This window comes from Geotrypetes seraphini, chromosome 6 (genome assembly GCF_902459505.1).
Source record: "Geotrypetes seraphini chromosome 6, aGeoSer1.1, whole genome shotgun sequence".
NCBI classification, from domain to species: Eukaryota; Metazoa; Chordata; class Amphibia; order Gymnophiona; family Dermophiidae; genus Geotrypetes; species Geotrypetes seraphini.
The window spans coordinates 208,068,223-208,092,038 of NC_047089.1; the positions used below are offsets into that span (position 1 = coordinate 208,068,223).

A 23,816-nucleotide genomic window follows, 5' to 3' on the forward strand; every position below is an offset into this window, starting at 1 on the left:
TCTAGCATCTGCTCCCTCTCTCTCCACTTTAAATGACTGTTCCCCTCTCTCACTCTCCCCTTCCAACCAGCATCTGCTTCCCCTCTTCCCCCACTTCCCTTCAGTGCCACTCAACCTCTTCCCTTCGTCGGGCCACCTTCCTTCCTTCCCCTCACCTTCGCAGGTGCTCTTCAGACTTTTTTCTTTCTAGGTGTCCGGACGTGGCAACGTTCTCACAAGTCCCAAGTGACTGCCCCAAAGCTCCTCCTCTGACGTAAACAGGAAGTGCATCAGAGGAGAAGCTTTGGGACAGTCAAGCGCAGAACTTGTGAGAACGTTGCTGCGTCCGAAAACCCAGAAAGAAAAAAACGTCTGAAGAGCGTCCGCAAAGATGAGGAGAAGGGAGGGAGGTGGCTAGATAAAGGGAAGAGATGCCCGGATGGTTGTTTTTTTATTTTTTGCCACTGGTGGGAGGTAGCAAGTGTGCGATCACGAGAAGGGTTGGGAAAGGAAGCAACACGGCAGATATTTTAGTGCAAGGCCTACTAGGCTATTCACCGCTCCATGGGGCGCTGAATGGCCTTGTCCCCGTACCCACAGCGACCAGTGTGTTTTCCTCCCTGTTTTGGTGGATAACAGTCACCATGTCATTCTCTACCCAGGTGTACCCATCAAACCTCCCAAAATGTGATTTTTGAGAAACACCCCCCTCCCCCAAATCAATCTTAAAGGCTGTTGGCCTATTAATTAATCACTGTGCCATTCCAAACAAGGATGAAGAAGCGTAGGCTTGAAACGATTAACCCCCTTCAGGAAACCAACAATATCTGGGTGAGAAGTCAAGGAAGAATTTTAAAGGCGACTGTGATAGCAAGCCAGGCTGCCACCTGAACCCCAAGGGAGTTATAAGCCAGACATTTCCTAAAGCTTTCCTGCAAGAATGCTAAAATGTGAGGTGGGGTCACCTAAAAAAAAGAGACACTGCCCACACCAAACACCAAGCCTCAAAGAGTCTCCAGACTCTACCATAAGCCGAAGAGGCAGACCCTTTCCTCACACATAGCAAGGTGGTAAAAACCTCATTCAAGTAATTCTTCCTCCTTAACTTTGCCCATTCAAGAGATAAGCCATAAGACCAAAGGGGAATGGGTTCCTCTATGCAGACTGGGCCTTGAACCAGAAGGTTGGGAAAAAGTGGAAGGTGAAAGGGAGCGTCCAGCAGATCAGCATACCAAGGTCTTCAGGGCCAGTCTGGAGCGACTAGAATTACCTGGCCTGGATGAAAAAGGAATCTGTGAAGAACTTTCCCTATCACTGGCCAAGTAAGAAAAAGAGAAGATCCCTCTTTGCCTTGGCTGAAGAGCGTCTGTCCCCTCAGAACCCAACTTTCTTTCTTGACTGAACAACCTGGGAACCTTGGCACTGAATTGAAATGCCATGAGATCTAGAACTGGAATGCCCCACCTCCTCATAATCAAGCTGAAGTTCATGCTCAGGAAGTCCACCTGGACACTGAAAGATCCCGTGATTTGAACTGTGTAATCTGAAGCAAATGGGTTTCTACCCAAGACTCCCTGGCCAGCTGAATGCTTAGCGTTCAAGGTTTGTGCAGATGAGGACAGAGTTTGCAGGGAAGGACCAGGGACAGAACTATATCCCCTGGGGACGGATACAAATTTGTCCCCATGTCATTATCTAAATTGTGTTCTTATCTGCACAAAAGGGCTGTTTGGGCTGGTATCTGGACCTTTGGAAGGCAACTGAGCACCCAGATAAGAGAATGTACAACTTGACCGAAAGGAGCTCCAAGGTTTGTCCTTTGACAAACGTTGAGACTTTAAATCTCACATGTCCTTGACCAAATCCTCCCCAAATATAAGCTTCCCCTGAAAGAGAAGCTTTGTAAGCTACTACTTGGAAACAGAATCCGCTACCCAGAGGTGCAGTCACAATAAGCATCTGGCAATCACTGCCAAGACCATTTTGCTCGGCTGAAGCCCTGATAAGGTCATACAATAAAGAATCAGCCAGATAAACTCCAAAGGAACCTAAATATTAGAGCCAGCGACGACATCTGTCGCCAAGGAATTCCCTAGCCACATAAAAGCTACAAATGACTGCCTGGAGAGCACCGAAATCTCAAAGGACAGCTTTAAGGAAGATTCCAACTTCCTATCCTGGATGTATTTCAGGGCTATGCTACCCTTCACCAGAAGGATAGCCTTCTTTAGTTACTGTGGCCACCAAGGCTTCCACCATAGGCAACTTAAATGTTTCCAGTTCCATCCCAAGACCAGAATCTGGATTTTGCGCAGAGTAACTCCAGCATGGTCTATTATGAATAACCATTTCTATAGTGCTACTAGACATATGCAGCGCTGTACATCAAATCACAGAAGACAGTCCCGGCTCAAAAGAGTTTACATTCTAGTCAAGGGACCACATCAATTGTCGCTACCATGGGCACAGAACTTAGAGGTACTGCCAAGCCGTTGGGACCGGAGTGGCCAGAAGGTCCCTGATACCCTGTCGTAGCTTCTCCTGATGGGACATGGGCAGGAACACTTTTGTTCTGACCAATGTGAAAACAAACTCCCAGGTACTCCAAATCCTGAGTTAGCTCGAGGTTACTCTTCCTGAAGTTGATCACCCAGCCCATGTACTGCAGCAACTGCACAACCAGATGCCCCTCGGACTCCTAGGGGGCTCTGATCAACTAGTCATCCAGATACGGGTGAACCAAGATTCCTAGGATGCGAAGATGGGCTGCCACCACCATCACCACTTTTGTGAAGGTCCTTGGAACCATCGCCAACCTAAAGGGTAGTGTCAAAAACTGGAATTGCTGCTCCAGGACGTGGAACCTCACATATTTCCGGTGGTCCGGAAAAAATGGAATGTGGAGATACGTCTCCGTCAGATCCAGGGAGGCTAGAAACTCCTCAGGAGCCACCGAGATGACCACCGAGCGCATAATCTCCATGCAGAAACGAGGCATTTGCAGTGCCTCATTGACCGCTTTAAGGTCCATAATCAGGTCTCCAATCTTTGGAGCCTTTCTTTGGAACGATGTAATATATCAAGTATCTCCCAGAGCCTGAGTCTTGCTCTGGGATGGGCTCTTTTGATGCAATATCCAGTAATCTGCAGACTGTGGCCTGCACCTGAGTCGCCTTCTCGGGGCGGCCCACCAGGGAATCCAGGAAATACTCACAGGACAGAGAAACTTTAGTTGTAGCCATCCCGGAGGACCTCCAAGACTCAACGGTCAAGAGGTAACGGCCCCCTAATCAGCCAGAAAAGCTGACAACCACAGGAAGGGAGACACTGGTCTGGCATCAGAATTGTTTCTTTGCAGGCACCGCCGGATGACTCCCAGTGGTCAACTGGTGCTGAGAATCGCCGAACTGTGGCGTGGCAGATGAGGAGATCCTGGGGATCCTGGTCAGCTGGGGATCCTGAGTATGGACGAGAATGCCTGAAGGGATGAAAATTAGAGCACCCCAAACCCCTGAAGGGGTGGGACCTGTTCACACGCAAAGACTTAAGTCTGTGATCCTGCACACTGGCTATAGGGTAATCAACCCCTGGCCGGCTCAAGGTTGCCTTAGAGCAGGGGTGTCCAACCTGTGGCCTGAGGGCCGCATGTGGCCCCGTGAAGTATTTTGTGCAGCCCTGGTCGAGGGTGATGCAGTGTTTTCCTCTGCTGCCCCTGGGTGTTTACCGTCTTGCCGGCTTCCTCCTCTGTCTTGCTGCAGCGTTTGTGCATTTATGCAGCCCCAGAAACATTTTTTTCGGCAAATGCGGCCCAGGGAAGCCAAAAGGTTGGACACCCCTGCCTTAGAGGATGAATCACGGACCACTGACGGACAGATCTACAGCATCCTGAGAGCCGAGAAGGCATAGGAGGACAGCTTGGAGAAAACCTTTGTTGGTCTGTACTACCGAGGAATCCACCTTTGGGGAAGCAAAATGCTTGTTAAAAGTGTCCATAGTAACATAGTAGATGACGGCAGCTAAAGACCCGAATGGTCATCCAGTCTGCCTAACCTGATTCAATTTAAATTTTTTTAATTTTTTCTACTTAGCTATTTCTGGGCAAGAATCCAAAGCTCTACCCAGTACTGTGCTTGGGTTCCAACTGCCAAAATCTCTGTTAAAACCTACTCCATCCCATCTAAACCCTCCCAGCCATTGAAGCCCTCTCCAGCCCATCCTCCCCCAAACGGCCATATACAGACACAGACCGTGCAAGTCTGCCCAATACTGGCCTTAGTTCAATATTTAATATTATTTTCTGATTCTAGATCCTCTATCCATCATGAGATTAAGCAGAGACATGGCGCAAGCACTTTTCAAAGGACATAAGAACATAAGAATAGTCTTACTAGGTCAGACCAATGGTTCTCACGGTGGCCAATCCAGGTCACTAGTACCTGGCCAAAATCCAAGGAGTAGCAGCATTCCATGCTACCGATCCAGGGCAAGCAGTGGCTTCCCCCATGTCTTTCTCAATAAGAGACAATGGACTTTTCCTCCAGGAAACTGTCCAAACCTTTCTTAAAACCAGCTACACTATCCACTCTTACCACAACCTCTGGCAGCTTAACTATTCTAGAGCTTAACTACTCTCTGAGTGAAAATATATTTCATCCTAACTATGTCAGGGTGATCAGGAAAAGAGGCATATTGTAGCTCTGGTCACTCATGAGGGAACATTCCATAGTGACAAGCTGCCCAGCCTGCAGTTTCAATTCCTGGAGAGATTCAGAGATCAAATCCACCAGATGTGTGGGCTTGAAAAATTTGCGCACAGTGGGATCCTCCCCCAGATCCAGAGCTCCACTCGGATCCTGATCCTGGAGATCTGCTATGGCTGCCACATCTCCAGCAGCCATGGTGCCCACCTGCGTAAGCAGAGGAATTGTAAGGTTATTGGGTGCAACCGTTGGCATGATCGGTGTACCGACAGGGACCCCAGAAGGGAGGCAAGAGGAAAAGCCCTGGTCCAGAGGAGGAGGGGTCCCTGCAGCCGGCAAGGATGCCTGTGGAAGGAAGATAGGCAGAGATTTCTTAGCCAAATAAGCCCGATATATCATATTAATAAAGTCGGGGGAAAACCCATCATCTGGGGCAGGAGCTGCTTCCTGCAGATCCTTTTTGGAACTTTTGGAGGATCTATGAGATATTTCCCCCAAAGTGTGCTTGTGTTTGGCTGGAGCATTGCCTGCGCACTCCCCAAAGTCCCCTCTGATTTCATAGGCACCTGGGCAGAAATACTGGGAAGACTCCCTTCAGAGGTCGAAGGCACAAGGTTCGGGCAAATTTCGCCCCTCTCGTGGGCCGCAGCGTATATGAAACACGGCTGTACATCTGACAGCCATCCACCACAAAAATAAGGCATGAATCTAGCAAATCCTGCCCTGGGGAGTCCATCTAAATGGTTTCTTTCAAAAAACAAAGCTTGCAAGTGTTAAAATAACTTTTATTATAAATCTGGAAAATCCAAGATGGCCGCCGTAGGTGCTGATTTTGCACTAAAATATCCCGGAAAAAACACAAGAAGCCCTCAAAAACTGTGATTTTAGGGGGGAAAGGATATGCAGGGAAACCTCCCCAAATCCCCTTTTTTAGACCCCTCCCAAAATTGCTGATTCAGGCTGTCAGCCTATACTCACTGAGACATGTGCTTACTGGAAAAAACACTGCTGAGAGAGCTGAAGCAGTTTATAGGGAGATCCTCTGCCTTAGGATGCAGGCAAGCTGGACTCTTTGGACTGGCCACCGGCCAGACAACCATGGCTGTGTACCGCCACCACCCTCAGATATGCCGCGTAGACATCTGGAGGAGGAATGCAATCTGGCCCCGAACCCAGGCGCATTTTCACGGAGCCATGCAGCCTGCACTCAACCCACAAGCGGACAAACCTGGGGTGAGCCAGCTCCCAAAGGGAAAAGCCCCCGGAGTCCTGATCCAAAGTGCCTGCTGCCCAAAGGATGCACTGATGAGCAGCCAACCCCCTGGAAGCAAACTTTTGTAAAGATCTGCGATCTCCCGCAGTCACAGAGCTGTCCCTGCAGGGAACCTCTGCAGCACAAGGGTGAAAACAGTGAATTAAAAGACCACATTTTAAAGAAAATAAACAAGACAAGCTCCTATAACCTATTTGTAGGAAAGAAACTGGTTCTTGAGGGGACAGTGCTGAGGTAAGAAAAAAGGAGCTTAAGTCTCTGGCATATGAGGCTTCCCACGGATGCTTTATTCCTAATCCAGGAATAAAGTGGGATTATACAAGAATCCCATGTTCATTGAATCTTTCAAAATGCAGTGAGGAGGGGATTCCTGTGTTATCTAAATCTGTCTTTGTGTTCACTTAAATTAAATATAGAGATTCAGCAGGCAGGCCTCTGATGCCATGGCAACAGTGAAGCTATCATGCACACTGTGTGGACTCCTCCCACTGAAAGGGGCAGAGAGATACTATTGGCTCTTTTGAAAGAGTCAGAGTTCTTTCAGCTTGATAAACAATATACAGAGAGAGCACATAAGGTAGTTGAGTCAGAAGGGGAAGGGGATAGGGAGAAACAGTTATCTTAATCTGGTCAATAGTTTTGTGGGAGCTGGGAGAGAATTTCTCTAAAGCAGCTGGCAAATTCTGTGCTTATAGCTCAGGGGATCAGTGTCCTAGATCCTTGAATATTCTGGTAAAGGGGAAATTTCTAGTGGTATTATTTACTCTCCTTTATACACAAATGAAGCTGGGAAAGAAGAAATTAAGGAAATGCTATTTAGTATGACTAAATATACAGAACAGCACTCCGTGACACTACATACCTGTTCTTTTCCATTTCATTGTGTGTTGACCTGAAAAAGAACAAATTGCTCATTTAATCATTTCCATTTGAAATACATGTACCTTACATTTTAAATACAAAATTCTAACTATGAAGGTAGGCATTTGCATCTGGACTGAGTTTTGCAGGGTATTAGAGCAGTGGTTCCCAACCTTGTCCTGGAGGACCACTAGGCCAGTCGGGTTTTCAGGATAGGCCTAATGAATATGCATGGAGCAGATCTGCATGCCTGACACCTCCATTTATATGCAGATCTCTCTCATGCATATTCATTAGGGCTATCCTGAAAACCCAACTGGCCTGGTGGTCCTCCAGGACAGGGTTGGGAACCACTGTATTAGAGCATAATGCTGACAGCAAGTAAATATAAGCAGCCTTGGCTCTACATCAGGCGTTCTTAATCCAGTCCTTGTGACACACTCAGCCAGTCAACTTTTCAGGATATCAACAATATGCACAAGATTAGATTTGAATATAATGGAAGTAGCACACTTCCCCCTCCCAATTAGCAGTTTTAAGATTTGCGATTTCAATTATTCGTGATTTCCTAAAACCAGAATCACCCCCACCTCCCTCCCGCCTCCCAGACCTTACCTGGAGGTCTAGCGGTCTTTTGGGGCAGGAGTGATCTTCCTACACTCCTGCCCTGTGCAGATCACTCATCCAAAATGGCTGCCATGAGTTCCCGTTGTAGTCTCAAGAGACTACGGGAACTCACAGCAGCCATTTTGAATGAGTGATCTGCATGGGGCAGGAGTATAGGAAGATCGCTCCTGCATCTTCAGTATTGCTCCTTGCCTAAGCATCCGTAACCATGCTTAGCATGTAAAAAACTTCTTTCCCATAACAAATTTCAAAAGGTAATAATACAGAATACAACTATCAATAACAACAGACTTCGAAAGTTGCAAAAAAAAACAACAACAAACAAACAAACCCCCGATGGTCAATATCCAGAAAGAGTGGGGCTCTAGATTCCTCTGCTGCGTCTAAAGGAAAGAAAATTAACAGGTAAGAACAGAATTTTCCTTCCTTAGCAACAGCAGCAGATGAATCCAGAGACCAATGGGATGAAGCAACGCAATCCTCAATCTGGGTGGGAAGCAAACGCCGCCTCCACAACAACCGAAGCACTAATCACTGTCTCCGCATGTGCCCCCAAATCAAACCGGTAATGCTGAGATAAAGTATTCTTGGAAGACCAAGTAGTCGCATGACAAAACTCCTCCTAGGAAAAAACCTCTGGACTATGTCCAAGTAGCTGCCATTGCTCTTGCTGAATGGTCATGAAGTTCTTCCGCCAACCGCTTCCCTGCCATCAAGTAAGCGTAAAGAATGTCCTCCTGGACCCTTCGAGCGATGGAGGCTTTGGACACTGCCATACGTTTGTTGTATTCCTTGAAGAATACAAAGAGGTGATCTAAATCAGTGGTTCCCAACCCTGTCCTGGAGGAACACCAGGCCAATTGGGTTTTCAGGCTAGCCCTAATGAATAGGCAAGATAAAGACTGAGTCAGTCTTTATCTTGCCATTTAATGTTTTTTCTGACTCTGGCTGATACATTGTCCCTGCTGTTGTGGAAACATAGCCCTAATGAATATGCATGAAGCAAATTTGCATGCCTATCACTTCCATCATATGCAAAATCTCTCTCATGCATATTCATTAGGGCTAGCCTGAAAACCCGATTGGCCTGGTGTTCCTCCAGGACAGGGTTGGGAATCACTGATCTAAATGACTAAAAGTCGTTAGAAACCTACAGATTACGGAAAATGCTACGCACTTTAAAAAAAATGCAGTGAAAGTAAAGCTCGCCCCATTCTTCCTCCCAGGAAGAAGGAAGGAAAAGTGAGAGTGGCATAAAAGAAAGGATGACACCACCTTAGAAAGAAATTGTGGTACTGTTCGAACTGACACCCAGAATTTGTAAATCAGAAAAATAAGAATCCCCGCCGTACAAGGCCTGCAACTCAGAAAACTGACGAGCTGAAGCCATGGCCACAAGAAACACCATATTCAACGTCACAGCTTTTCAGAGTCTCAAACGACAAGGTTGAAATGAAGCCTTATGTAAACTGCAAAGAAGTACCTTAAGACTGTACTCCGGACAAGGCTTCTTATGAGGTGTACGAATATACTGTACTCCTTTTAGGAACTGAACTACATGAAGCTGTGAAGTAAGCAAAGAGCGAGATACCTAGCCCTTGTAACAAGCTAAGATTGCCACTTGAAGCTGAAGGGAATTGAACGCTAAGCCCTTGGCAATATGCTTGTGCCAAAAAAGAAAGAATATAAATCATAGAACTCTGGAAGGGTGCCAATGTTGAGAAGTACCTAAGAAAGGAAAAGCCTCCAAACGGAAGCATAAACTACAGGTGAAGACGTCTGTATCACCTGGAGAAGAGAAGAAATAACCTGCTTCGCATAACCCTTACACATCAGCCATGACTTTTCAAAAGCTGGGTCGTAATACCAAAATAGGATGAATATCCATGTTGATCAGATCCTAGGTGAGTAAATCCGGAGATACCAGGAATCTCAACAGTTCGGCCGTCGAAAGACTCATCATATCCGCATAGCAAGGATGGCGCAGCCAATCTGGAGATTCTCTAATTACTATGCCCTGAAAGTGAGCTTGAGATGGCAAATCTATCCAATCATCAGCCAGGGGAAAACACTTAAAAAGAGAAACCAGAGGTGAAAAGAAGCAATGCTGCTATCCCCTCTGATTGCCACTCCCTGCGTCTGCTGAAGAAGCTAGGAAGCTTTGAATTTCGAGACGAGGCCATGAGATCTAGTTCTAGCAGATCTCACCTTTATACAAAGAACTGGAACACCTGAGCAAATAGTTCCCAATTTCCAGGATATAGAAGATTTTACTACTACTACTACTACTATTTATTATTTCTAAAGTGCAGAAAGGAGTACACAGCACTGTACATTTTAACATACAATAGATGGTCCGTGCTCAGATTTTGTGGTGAGAAAGCCTATCTAAACCCTTTACCTGTCCTGTAAAATGATGTGCTGACAGAAGAGGAAGATGAGATTCCACCCATTGAAGTAGAACCATTACTTTACTCGCCAATTGAGTACATCACGTACTTTCCTGGCTGTAGAGAAATACCACTGTCATAACACTGTCCTAAAAGATCTTTATTGTCATTCCGGAAGAATGGTATGAAACTCCTGAAACGGTAGCCTGACCATGCTTCAGTCCAGAAGAATGAAAGAGTACCGAGTCTCCTCTTAATACCAGACTCCTTGCGCTGAGGATTGAAGGCGCTGAAACCCCCAACCCGACAGCCTGGGATGTTTGGTGAATTTGAGCCAGTCCAGCAAAGACCAAGGCATGCGTTTGAAAAGATTAATCTCGCTGAGCCACCAAATTATATTGAGTGATGCTTGAGGAGCCTACTATATACTACAATTGGAGCCTTGAGATACCGGGAACCACTGGAACAAAAGCGAATGCTGTAGCGTTCTCATGTGAAAGCAAGCTGAAGTTCCCAGTGGAGTCACCACCATAGATCCTAGAACCTGTACAGAATCCCATACTCTTGTTCTTGGTGACTGAAGAAGGCAAACCTGAGACTATAATCTGTCACCCCAGACTCTGGGAAGAAACACATTCCTCTCCTACGTGAACAACATCCCCTGATATTCCAATAATTAGTACAGGAGAAAAGAGCTCTCTGGAAATTTGAAGATTCACATCCAAAGAATTGAAGAAAAGAAGTTCAAATAAAAGAAATCACCCGTTTGTGTCTGACAAATTGACCTGGCTGGAAGATATCCGAATCAAGCAGTCGTCCAAGAAAGAAAGTACCTGAATCTCCTGTTTGCTCCAAAACGCCACTAGTGCCCTCATTTTCTAAAATGTTCATGGAGCCGTGGCTAGGCCAAATGGCATCTGCCAAAACTGATAGCGCTGCTTGATGAGAGCTAAGCGAAGATAGTGCAAATTCGGTGACCATAGGGAAATTGTAAATATTTTCACAGTTTTTCTCTGGAAATGTCTAACTCTGAGAAACTAATTTACCAGAATGAGATCCAGCCCCTGTCTGACCAACTACCCCATCTTAGAAACATAGAATATGATGGCAGAAAAGGGCCGACGGCCCAACAAGTCTGCCCACTTGAGAACCTTCCCTCCAACTAGTCTGCCCACTCAAGGACCCTTCCTCCCTGGAGTATCTATCGATTGAGCATAACTCTGTAGTACTCCCACTTGTTTGTCCCATCGACTCTTGAAGTCGAGCACGCTACTGACCTCGATGACCTGGCGGGGAAGATCATTCTATCGATCAATCACCCGTTCGGTGAAGAAGTATTTCCTGGTGTCACCATGAAATCTTTCCCCTTTAAGTTTTAGTGGATGCCCTCTTGTCGCTGTGGGACCCTTTAGAAAAAAGATTTCCTACCCAGATTTATGAGAAGAATTATCAGCCCCTCTACAGGCGAATCCGAGCAGACTTGCAGAGATGGCACGGCCTTTGGATATCATGGTGGGGCAGGATAGCTCTCGTGAAGATGAATGTGCTTCCAAGGTTGCTGTTCCTATTTCAGACATTACCAGTGCAGGTCCCAGCTCGGGATTTAAGGGGGATGGGGAAAGCATTACGTACTTTTATCTGGCAACGTAAATCACCGAGGTTATCCCAATCTCTGTTGTGGGCGGCCAGATCCGATGGGGGGAGGGGGCTACCGAATTTGGAATGGTATTATCAGTCAGCCCAATTGAAATTGATCCTGGACTGGGAACTGGGGGAACATAAAAGTGGAATCCAGTTAGAACAGGGACAGGGGGACAGTATGAGGTTGAAGCATAGACTTTGGATTTCGGGATCCTGCCGATCTTGGACTTCGACTATAGCTAATCCCTTTGTAAAACATTTGGTTGCGGTGTGGACCCAAGCTCGACACCAGTTGAGCAATGGAGCATTGATCTCTTCGTTGGCTCCGATACAATTTGAACCCCAATTTCAGCCTGGGAGTGATACTACGGTGTTTCATCGCTGGGCCCAGAGGGGACTGAGGGTCTTTAGAGATTTGATGGGGAACTCAGGGATCTTAACCTTTGAGACGCTCCAGAAGAAATTTGATTTGCCTGACAGGGACTACCTGGCTTATTTTCAGATACGTCATTTCCTGCAGGCCCAGGGCTGGGGACAAACTTTTAGTGCTGAGCGGGAATCCTTTGAGAATCTGTGGTTACTGCTTAGGCAGGTGCCCCGGCCTTTATCAGTGTTGTACCATTATAGGAGGGGTCACTCCCTTATTCAACCTTCTTTTCAGAAACACTGGGAGCGAGACTTAGAATTTTCCTTTTCCAACAAGCAATGGGAAGTGATATATGGGGAGGTGACCCGGGCATCAACTTGTGCTTTGGTCCAGGAGAATGCATACAAGGTACTCACTAGATGGTATTATACTCCTGAGCGTTTACACAAAATGTATCCGAGGACGTCAGCACTTTGTTGGCGTTGTAATAATCACGTGGGTTCTTTTTTACACATCTGGTGGGATTGTGAGTCTCTTGAGCCCTTCTGGAGAGCGGTTGCCGCTACCTTGTCTACCTTGCTAGGGGCTCAGGTGGAGGTTACACCGCAGACTTGCCTTCTGGGGCTTTATAATGAAAAGGTACATGTTTGGCAGACTAAATTGTTGCGCTGGGGCCTGGCTGCAGCCAAATGTCTCATAGCGAATCATTGGAAAAACAAGGAGGCTCCTTCTCCAAATGCTTGGATAACGAGATTTCTGTCCATTGGACGAATGGAGATAGCGGTGGCTATTCGTCGTCATAAATTCCTGTCCAGGGCTTTTACCTGGGTGAAAATAAGAGATTTATTGAACACCTTGTAGGGGACGGTTGACTAATTCTGCCGGGTCTGCTCCTAGGAAGATGAGAGGGTTTTACAGGGGGGGGGGGGGGAGTTGGATTTAGGATGGTGAACATTGAAGGGAGTAAAAAGGGGGGGGGGGATTGGGGGGAGTAAATTGAGTGTGATTTGTGCATTTTTTCATTTTTGAATATTATCTGAAGTTGTTGCTGTTGATGTTCTGGTGTTTGAAGATTGATATTCAAGGAGCATTGTATAACTTGAAAACTTGAAATAAAAATTGAAATTATAAAAAAAAAAAAGAAAAAAGATTTCCTCCTCCACTTTGATGTGGCCCATGATGTATTTAAATGTTTCTATCATGTCCCCCCTTTCTCTGCGCTCTTCAAGAGAATATAAGCGCAGTTTGATCAGGCGTTTTTCATATGGGATGTCTTTAAGACCTGAGACCTAGTGGCCATTCTCTGTATTGACTCCATTCTCTTCACATCCTTTTGATAATGTGGCCTCCAAAACTGGACACAGTACTCCAGGTGAGGTCTCACCATGGATCTGTATAACGGTAGTATGACTTCCGGCTTTCAGCTGATAAAGCTCCTTCTGATGCAACCCAGCATTTGTCTGGCCTTCGCTGAAGCTTTCTCCACCTGATTAGCAGCTTTCATATCTTCCCGGATGAGAACTCCCAAGTCCCTTTCTGCAGTAGTTCTTGTTAAGTTTTCACCATTCAAAGTGTATGTTTGCATGGATTTCTGCTCCCAAGGTGCATTACTTTACATTTCTTGGCATTAAAGTTTAGTTGCCAAGTACTGGACCATTTTTCCAATACAAGCAGGTCTTGCTCCATAGTGTTGGGCCTGGTTGCACTGTCGGGTTTTGAGGCCCTGCCCACAATGCTGCATAGTTTAGCGTCATCGGCAAATAGTGTAATTTTGCCTCGAAGTCCCTGAGGCAGATCCCTAACAAAGATATTAAATAGCATTGGGCCCAAGACCGAGCCCTGCGGCACTCCACTGATCACTCTCGACGTTTTTGAGGGAATACCATTTACCATCACTCTTTGAAGCCTTCCGCTAAGCCAGTCTTGTACCCATGCTGTCAGTGTTTCTCCTAGTTCACCTTGTTTAATAACCTTCGGTGTGGAACACTATCAAAAGCCTTACTAAAGTCCAAATATATTATGTCCAGGGACTCACCCTCATCCAGTTTTTTTGTTACCCAATCGAAGAAGCTTATCAGATTGGATTGACAAGACCTTCCCATTGTAAAGCCATGCTGGTGGGGATCCCTTAATCTTTCATCATCCAGGAACGTGTCTAATCTGTTCTTAATCAATTTTTCCATGAGTTTACTCACTATTGATGCGAGACTCACTGGTCTATAATTTTCAGCCTCCGACCTACCTCCCTTTTTGTGGAGCGGGATAACGTTGGCAGTTTTCCAGTCTAGGGGCACTTTTCCCTTGCTCAGGGAAAGATTGAAGAGCACGGGCAATGGCTCTGCCAGGACATCGCACAATTCTCGAAGTACTCTAGGGTGTAGATTGTCCGGGCCCATAGCTTTGTTCACTTTTATTTTTGATAGTTCACGGTAGACTTCGCTTGCAGTAAATTCCATGTTCCGGAATGGGTCTTCCGAACCCTCCTTGTCTGTAGCTGAGGACCGGATCCTGGCGCTTCGCAGGTGAAGACTGAGCAGAAGTAGTTATTAAGTATTTCTGCTTTGTCTGCATCTGAGTCTGTAAAGTTACCGTCAGGTTTCTTTAGGTGTCCTATACCGCTTGTGTTCCTCTTCCTGTCGCTAACGTATTTGAAGAAGGATTTCTCCCCTTTTTTATCTGCCTGGCTATGTTTTCTTCCATCCGGCGTTTAGCCTCTCTGACTGTCGTTTTAACTTTTCTGGATTTTACCATATAGGATTCTTTAGCTTCAAATTGCTGTGATTGTTTGTAGGTAACGAATGCTTTTTTTTGTTTTACTAGCTCAGAGATCTCCGCGGAGAACCATTGTAGTTTGTTGTTCCTGCTTCGTTTGCTCAAGGTTTTTATGTATATGTTGGTTGCTTCCAGCAGTGTAGATTTCAGAGTCGACCATAGTTCCTCTACATTGTCTGTCGTGCTTTGATTTTGCAGCACGTTGTAGACGTAGTCCCCCATGCCCTGAAAATTAGTTCCTTTGAAATTTAGTATCTTAGTCGATGTATTTGACCTAGTGTTTCCTTTCTTGAGGTGGAACCACACCATGTTGTGATCGCTGGATGCCAAGGTGTCTCCTACCGATACCTCTGTGACATTGTCTCCATTGGTGAGCAATAAGTCCAGGGTCACCTGGCCCCTAGTGGGTTCCAGTACCATCTGCTTGAGGCATGCTCCTTGCATGGAGGCTAGTATCCTCTTGCTACCGCTGGTTATAGCAGAAGATTCGCTCCAGTCCACATCTGGCATATTGAAATCTCCCACTAGCACTGTATCTCCACACAGTGTGATGGTCTCAATGTCTTCCATTAGCTCATCGTCTGCTTGCTCCTTTTGTCTAGGCGGTCTGTATACAACACCAAGATACAGGCATTTGTTATTGTCCCTGGCAAGGTTCACCCAGAGGGACTCTCCCGTATATTTGATGTCTGTGATTTTAGTAACTTGATGTTTTCTCTAATGTATAGAGCTACCCCGCCTCCTGATTTGCCTTCTCTGTCTCGACGGAGTAAGTTATAGCCTGGTATGACCATATCCCATCCATGGGACTCCGAGAACCAAGTTTCTGATATTGCCACTACATCAAGGTCAGCGTTTCTCATTTCCGTTTCCAGTTCTAGTATTTTGTTGCCTAAGCTACGGGCATTAGCATACATGGCTGTCCATTCTTTCATTTTGTATGGAGTGTTTTCTGGTTTAGATAGTTTGTCCCCTTCAATCGTGCCTTTGTCACCCTTTCTGATGTCTCGGTCTCCTTCAATGTCTAAGCAATTTCTCCCCCCTGATGTCCTGTCCATGCGGGTTTTCCCCACTGACCCCAAGATTGAGACTCCGTCTCTTCCTTTGTCCTCCACTCTACTGACTTTATTGCTTACTCCAGATACTAAGTCCTTGTCTTCCATTCTTCCTTCTTCCCTCCCTCTGTCCCCTTTTGTATTCGCGCAATTTCTTGCCTCTGAGTTACTCATCCAACTAGTGTAAGTGTGGGTCCCCTCCCCCGGCTTACCTAGTTTAAAGCTTTATGAAGTAAGTGAGCCAGGCGTCGTCCCAGGACGTTCTTCCCTCTTCTGGTCAGGTGTAGGCCATCAGGCCCCTGCAGTCCTTGAAGTGCCCCTCCGTGGTACAGGAAGCCGAAGTTCAGCTCCCTGCACCATCCCCTTAGCCACTCATTAGTCCTCTTGATCCGTTCTTCTCTGGCTCTCCCCTTGTCTCTTACCGGTAGGATGGAGAAGAAGACCACTTGCGCTTCCAATAGCTTCAGTTTTTCTCCTAGGGCTCTGAAGTCTTTCTGTATCTGCTCTGGGGAGTTCCTGGCTGTGTCATTCGTCCCAACGTGAATGAGGAGCATTGGGTAGTGGTCTTGGGGCTTGATTATTTTGCCTATGCATGTATTCACATCCTGGATCTTGGCTCCTGGTAGACAGCAGACCTCTCTTGCTTGTAGATCAGGTATGCATACCGGTCCCTCCGTTCCCCGCAGCATAGAGTCCCCAATGACAACTACTCTGCGTTTCTTGAGGAGGTGCTGATTTGTTACTTCATGATTTGGGGTCATCTGTTGGGTTTCGAGTTTGCATTCCAGGATGTCTTTCTGAATGTCCTCCTGAGTTCTGCTGGCGGGACTTTCTTGTAGGAGCTGAAATCTGTTGCTCAGGGTGATTTGCGGAGTTGATGTAAGGTTGTTATGCTTGCTTGAAGATAACCTAGAGGAGTTGGACCGCCTTCTGTGTTTGCTTGCCGAAGTAACTAGCTGCCAGGTATCCTTGTCTCGAGTCTCTTCTTGTTTGCTTGCCAAGGTAACTAGTTGCCAGGAATCCTTGTCTCGAGTCTCTTCTTGTTTACTTGCTGAGGTTACTAGTTGCCAGGTGTCCTTGTCTCTAGTCTCTTCTTGTACCCCAGCTGATATTTCCAATGCTGCGGGCCTGACTTCTTGCCCTTGCTCAGAGTCCTGGGATAGTTCTAGTTCTAGGAGGGCTCCATCGATGAAAGTCGCGCTTTCTCGGATACTTCTTAGCCGCTGCACTTCTTCCCTCAGACTTGTCAGTTCCAGTAGGATGTCTCCATTGAGCTGTTGCTGGTCGTCCTCTTCCGTCTGCACAGAGACTGAAATTAGGTGGGGTTCAGCTTCGGTCTGTATAGAGATGTCCGCCGTCCATCGGGGGGGGGGGGGGGGGGGAAGGATTTTCCTCAGTTTGCATGGAGACTGTGGCCTTCATCTGGATCTCTTCTGCAGCCGGGGGTTTATCTTGATTGCAGCCTTGGTGCTTCTTGTCTTCCCTGCTATTCTTGGTCTTTTTTTTTTTTTATACCTGGGTTTGTATTTCGGTTGTTGGTATGAGTTGGTTGGTTTGCCTGCTAGTGTTGGTTGCTGTGTATACTATTATTTCTAAACAATACAATAGGTTATACTATTATTTCTAACCAACAGACACCCCCCCTTTTTTTTTTTAACAGTAGGCTATACTTTATGTTTAGCAATAGGTTTTATAGTAAACAATACAATAGCTTATACTATTATTTCTAACAACAGATACCCCCCCTTTTTTTTTTTTATAGACAATAGGCTATACTTTTTGAGTAATAGGTAACTATATATAGGTTCTTAAAGTAGACAATTCAATAGGTTTTACTATTATTACTAAACAATGCAATAGGTTGTACTATTATTATTATTCTCTACCTAGTGAAATAAGAAACTTATCTAATATTGGACTTTTTAGGAAAGCAAATAAAACCATGGTTATTTCACAATATTTTTGATTAAGTAAGGTGGATATTATGTTTATATTTAAGATGTATTGAACAGTTTGTAAATTTTTTTTGATATGGTATTACTGTTTCCCTGAAAATAAGACACTATCTTATATTATTTTGGGTCCCAAAAATGCACTAGGTCTTATTTTTGTGGAAACTGCCCAATCACAAACCCACAGCATCTTTCTATCCCCCCTGCCATGCAGCCGAACCCCCACTGACCCTTCCATCTCTCCTCCCCATGCCGACCGCGAGACTGACATATCATTACCTACTTCCAAAAGTCAGCTTCGCAGCAGCAATCTAAATGGGCTGCTTCAGGAACGAGCCGGCCAGACACGCTGCTGCTCCACAAGGAAGAGAACGGAAGGAGAGGGGAAAGAGAAATGCTTCTGCTACATAGGAAAGGGGGACCCTAGGGAAATGCTGCTGCTACTGCTGCTGTACAGGGAAAAGGAGAGGGAGGGAAAGGGGAAGAGAAATGCCTCTCCTGAACAGGAAAGGGGGAAGGGAAATGCTGCTTTTGTTGCTACTGCACCCAATTGGGGAAAGAGAGGGCAGGGAGAGGAGAGGAACAAGAGAAGAAGCCAAGTTCATGGGAGGGAGGGAAGGAAAGGAGATATCAGACCATGGAGGGGGAGGGAAGGAGACAGATGCCAGACCAGGGGAAAGGAAGGAAGGAGGGAGGGAGAGAAAGGAAGGAAAGAGATGCCAGACCATGGAAATAGGACGGAAGAAGAGAGAGATAGGAAGGGAAGGTAGATTTTGAAAAGAAAGCAGAAAAATTGAACATTAAGTTAATGCCAAAGATGAATGCAAGGCAGAAAGTGAAGACGGAGAGAAAAACAGTCAAAGGACAAGAAGGCCCTGGAAACATAGTTGAAAGCACAGCAAAAGTCACCAGACAACAAAGGTAGGGAAAATGATTTTATTTTCAACATAGTGATTGAAATGTGCCAGTTTTGAGAAAGAAAAGATATTAAACTTTAAATGTGAGGGCTGCAGAAAAAATAGAGTACTTGGAGGGCCGCAGAAAAAATAGTTAATGTCTTATTAAAGAAATGACAATTTTGCAAGAGGTAAAACTCTTTATAGTTTATATATCTTTCCTTTTAACTGTTAAAGGAAAGTTTTATAAACTATAAAGAGTTTTACCTCATGCAAAATTGTCATTTCTTTAATAAGACATTAGCTATTTTTTCTGCGGCCCTCCAAGTACCTACAAATCCAAAATGTGGCCCCGCAAAGGGTTTGAGTTTGAGACCACTGGCTTAGTGGGATTTAAAAAGAGAAGTCCATAAGCCATTATTGAGATGGCTTGGGGAAATCCACTGCTTATTCCTAGGATAAGCAGCATAGAATCTGTTTTGCTACTTGGGATCTAGCTAGATGCCTGGGACCTAGGTTGGCCATTTTTGGAAATAGGATACTGGGCCAGTATGGCAATTCTTATGTTCTAACTACAAACTTAAATAAATGTAGACAAAAATTAAACTTAAACCTCAAGAAGCCATATGCTGTATGCAGTGCAACACCGGAGAAGAAGACATAGAAACAATACTCTACACTGGAAAATAAAAAGAAAGCAGTGTAAATATACTGCAAAACTGTTTTCTGTTCATGAAATTAAAAATAAAATTATTTTTTTCTACCTTCTAACCAGTATCTTCTTGCCTCCTTTATCCAGCATATCTTCTCCCCTCTTTCCCCCAACACCTCAACTTTCTCTATCCACCTCCATCCAAGATCTCTCCCCATCACTCTACTCCTCTCTCAGATGCATCCCTTTGTTCCCTTCTCCTTCCACTCCATGTCCAGCATTTTCTGTCTTCCTACTCATTCCATGTCCGTTTTTTCCTTCACCCTACAACACTCATGACCAACATCCTCATGTCCCTTTTTAATTCCTTATCTGATCCAGCAGCTCTTTCTCCCCCTTCCTAAGACAACCAGCCCACCATCTTCACTCATCCAATTCCAGTACCTCCCCTCTGTAATCCATCTTAATCAAGCATCTCCCTTCTATTATCCAACTCCTTCCATGATCACCATCTCCCCTGCACCCCCAAACAAGCATTCCCAACTTTTTACCCTTTATCTCTTCCTGCTTTCGGCTGCCATCAGCCCTGTCTTTGGCTCTTGTCCCACTAAAATGGATAGTAACAACAAAGAGGCACAACCAGTCACAACAGGGTTTGGATGGGGGACGCCCAGAATAAGCTACAGTCCTGACCTGAAACAACTCCACTTGAGAAGTAAAGGGCGCTCTCAGTGTGAACCATCAGCAATGGGAGCAGAAGCTCCGATACTTCACTTCTGGGTTGAGGCGAGAAGCCTCCACCACCACACCATCATTGAGCCCCCTATGTGTGTATAATAAGAAACACCTGCAATAAAGCCCTGAATAAATAATACAATCTAAGCAACCCCGTGAGCAAATCAAAAACTCGAACGGTGGAATTACAAACTGAGCGACCCCCACACAAACCCTGCCAGCCGAAACCCGCCACGCTAGATATAAAGCAATATCAAAAAATACTCAAATTTAATCAAAATGATACTTATCTGAACAAAACTACCACAATTGAAAACGCCAGGAGCCAAAGTTCAACCACGCTGGTTTCGGGGAGGAGCCCTTCTTCAGGAACCTAGCCCCCGACCACAAACCAAAAAGAAAAGAAAAAATGCCAAAATGCGGAGCGGGACGGCTGGAGGGAGGGGTATCCGAGCGGGAGAGCACTCGCGCCTAAAAAGAGGACCAGGATACACGTCACACACAAACCAACCAATCATACAGAACGCACGGCGCGTCATCAATCACTCACACCGGGGCGGGAAAAAGAAGCCCCAATGCTACAGAAGGGGAACGATAAAACCCGTTCAGTGCTAGAAACCCGACAGTGCTGGAAACCACCCAGCGCAGGAAACCTACACGATGACACGGCACCCAGAAAAAATAGAATGAAACCCTATATGATGGTGTTCCATTCCACACTGTCGGGTTTCTAGCACTGAACGGGTTTTATCGTTCCCCTTCTGTAGCATTGGGGCTTCTTTTTCCCGCCCCGGTGTGAGTGATTGATGACGCGCCGTGCGTTCTGTATGATTGGTTGGTTTGTGTGTGACGTGTATCCTGGTCCTCTTTTTAGGCGCGAGTGCTCTCCCGCTCGGATACCCCTCCCTCCAGCCGTCCCGCTCCGCATTTTGGCATTTTTTCTTTTCTTTTTGGTTTGTGGTCGGGGGCTAGGTTCCTGAAGAAGGGCTCCTCCCCGAAACCAGCGTGGTTGAACTTTGGCTCCTGGCGTTTTCAATTGTGGTAGTTTTGTTCAGATAAGTATCATTTTGATTAAATTTGAGTATTTTTTGATATTGCTTTATATCTAGCGTGGCGGGTTTCGGCTGGCAGGGTTTGTGTGGGGGTCGCTCAGTTTGTAATTCCACCGTTCGAGTTTTTGATTTGCTCACGGGGTTGCTTAGATTGTATTATTTATTCAGGGCTTTATTGCAGGTGTTTCTTATTATACACACATAGGGGGCTCAATGATGGTGTGGTGGTGGAGGCTTCTCGCCTCAACCCAGAAGTGAAGTATCGGAGCTTCTGCTCCCATTGCTGATGGTTCACACTGAGAGCGCCCTTTACTTCTCAAGTGGAGTTGTTTCAGGTCAGGACTGTAGCTTATTCTGGGCGTCCCCCATCCAAACCCTGTTGTGACTGGTTGTGCCTCTTTGTTGTTACTATTTTAGGATTTTTGGCATATATATTGAATGTAGTGTTGTGCGTGCCACTAAAATGGATGGCAATAATGAAGACAAAAGCCACAGGGCTTTTCCTCTTGCCTACATTGCTATTTGCTCTGTCGGTCTCAACCCCGCCCCTCAAAAACAGAAGTAACTTCAGAGAGGGGGCAGGATCAAGACCAACACAGCCAAGTGTGATATAGGAAGAGGGAAAGCTCTACAGCTTCTGTCTTCACTATTGCCAGGCCAGTTTAGCCACAGGACCAGGACCAAAGGCAGTGCTGATGGCAACCATGTGGGATGCCTAGACAGCACTGGTATCTGCTTCAACAATGAAGAAAAGTACCAGTAAGAGAATGCCGGTCAGGGGGAGGGTGGGTAAGAAAAAGTTTGTTATCAGGGACAGGATGTAACATTCGAGGAAGAGAGAGAGTGGAGTAAAGGGAGGAAGGAAGGAAGCAAGTAATTAAGCATAGACTCGAATAGAAACCGAGACTCCCATTGCGGGACCATTTTAATCTCAGTTTATGTTTGAGTATATACAGTAAATAAATGGTGCAGAAAAGTCTAATTGCATCAGCAATACTAATATATTTTTATCAAAGTAATTTCTCACAGGGCCACATTTTGGATTTGTAGGTGCTTGGAGGGCCGCAGAAAAAATAGTTAATGTCTTATTAAAGAAATGACAATTTTGTATGAGGTAAAACTCTTTATAGTTCATAAATCTTTCCTTTTGGCTAAGTCTTAATAATAATATTGTAATTTATAGCTAAAGAGACATATGATGAAGATACTGTTTTATTTTACTTTTGTGATTATGATAAACATACCGAGGGTCTCAAAATAGTACCTGGTGGGGCCGCTTGTGGCCCCCAGGCCGCATGTTTGAGATCACTGCTTTAGACATAAGCGTCATAAGAACTGTTTTAGTGCTATAAAGTGAATGGAATCCCGACTGAAAAGGAAGGATCTAGCAGATCCAAATGTTTTATATATTCCTGAACCTGCAATATAAGAATTGCTTCCATGTCTTTAGTTAAGGTTGGAAGCTAAGCTACCAGTCAGTAATTCCCATAATCTGTTGGATCCAGGTTTTTTAATAAGGGTTTTAACAAAATTATTCCCATATCTTTTGAATAGATACCATATTGTAGTAGTGAGTTTAACAGATTAGAAAACCATTGGAAGAGATTATCTGGCAATGAGCTTAACAACCTTGCAGCACAAGGGTCCAGTCTACACCCCTCCTTAGTAAATTATAGAGGAGCCTTAAGCAACCTGGGCCAATCAGAGCCTTAGGCCCCCTCCCCGGCGCATCCCAGGATGTACTGGGGAGGGGAAGCCTTTAATTTTGAAGAGGTGGGCCTGCTGACTGGAGGCATCCCTGCGGCCGGCCTTCGTAAACAAGGTAAGGGGGGGCACGTCAGAGGCACAGGGATGGGGTCTTCTGGGATACGATAGCGGCAGGGGGAGGGAGTCTGCATGCCTCTGGAAGACAGATGCGGTCTGCTGCCATGTCAAAGAGAATACCCAGATATTCCAAAGACTGCGTGGGAGTCAAAATGCTTTTTCTGTAGTTCACAATTCAATCCAGGTCCTCCAGAACTTGAATCACCTGATCCACAGTGTGTTGACCCTTGGCCGAGCTCTGATGAGCCAGTCATCCAAGTAAGAGTGTACCTGCAGACCCATTTTCCATAAATAAGCTGCCATGACTACCATCAACTTGGTGAAATATGAGGAGCCATGGACAGCCCAAAGGGCAGAGCCGAGAACTGGTGAGCCGGAAATATCGGAATGTGCAAGTAAGCTTCTTTGAGATCCAGAGAGGCGAGGAACTCTCCTGGGGCCACCACTGTAATGACAGAGCATACAGTCTCCATTCGGGAACATGGAATCCCAAGAGCCAGATTTACATGCTGAAGATCCAGAATAGGCATCCAATCATCGGAGCCTTTCTTCGGCACGAGGAAGTATATGGAGTATCTGTCTGAGCACAAGAGGTCAGGCAGCACCGGCTCTATAGCTTGAATATACAGCAAATGTTGTCCTGTGTGCCCTGTCCAGCCGTCCTGCAGGAGAGTCCACAAACCCATACACCAGAGGCCATGCAAATTCCAACTTGTAGCCCGACCAAATAACATCCAAGACCCATTGGTCGGACAAAATGTGAACCCAGACTGGCAGGAAAGCTGAGAGTCTGCCCCCAATCCATAGAGGGACATCCCTCAGTCTGGCATCATTGCACCTTTTTGGCGGAGGGCACAGAACAGGAGGCAGAAGGGTTGGGTTTGCCTGCAGCCAGAGCACCGCTACTGGGAGCTCCGGGAAAATCGCTGAGATGTGGCGCTTGCATATGGGCGGGAACGCGTGGAGCCATGAAAATTAGAACGTTCAGAATCTCTACAAGGGTCTGGGTATGCTATCAGGCAGAGTCCACAGAACTCATG

At 45.8% G+C, this 23,816-nt stretch overlaps 1 protein-coding gene across 1 annotated transcript in view; it reads right to left on the reverse strand.

The window, feature by feature from the left end:
- MXD1 (MAX dimerization protein 1) overlaps nucleotides 1-23,816 on the reverse strand; it is a 99,116-nt gene that overhangs the window by 50,484 nt on the left and 24,816 nt on the right. The window contains exon 3 of the mRNA XM_033949054.1: nucleotides 6,815-6,844. Within this exon, the coding sequence (XP_033804945.1) occupies nucleotides 6,815-6,844 (30 nt within the window). The remainder of the gene's footprint in view (nucleotides 1-6,814; nucleotides 6,845-23,816) is intronic.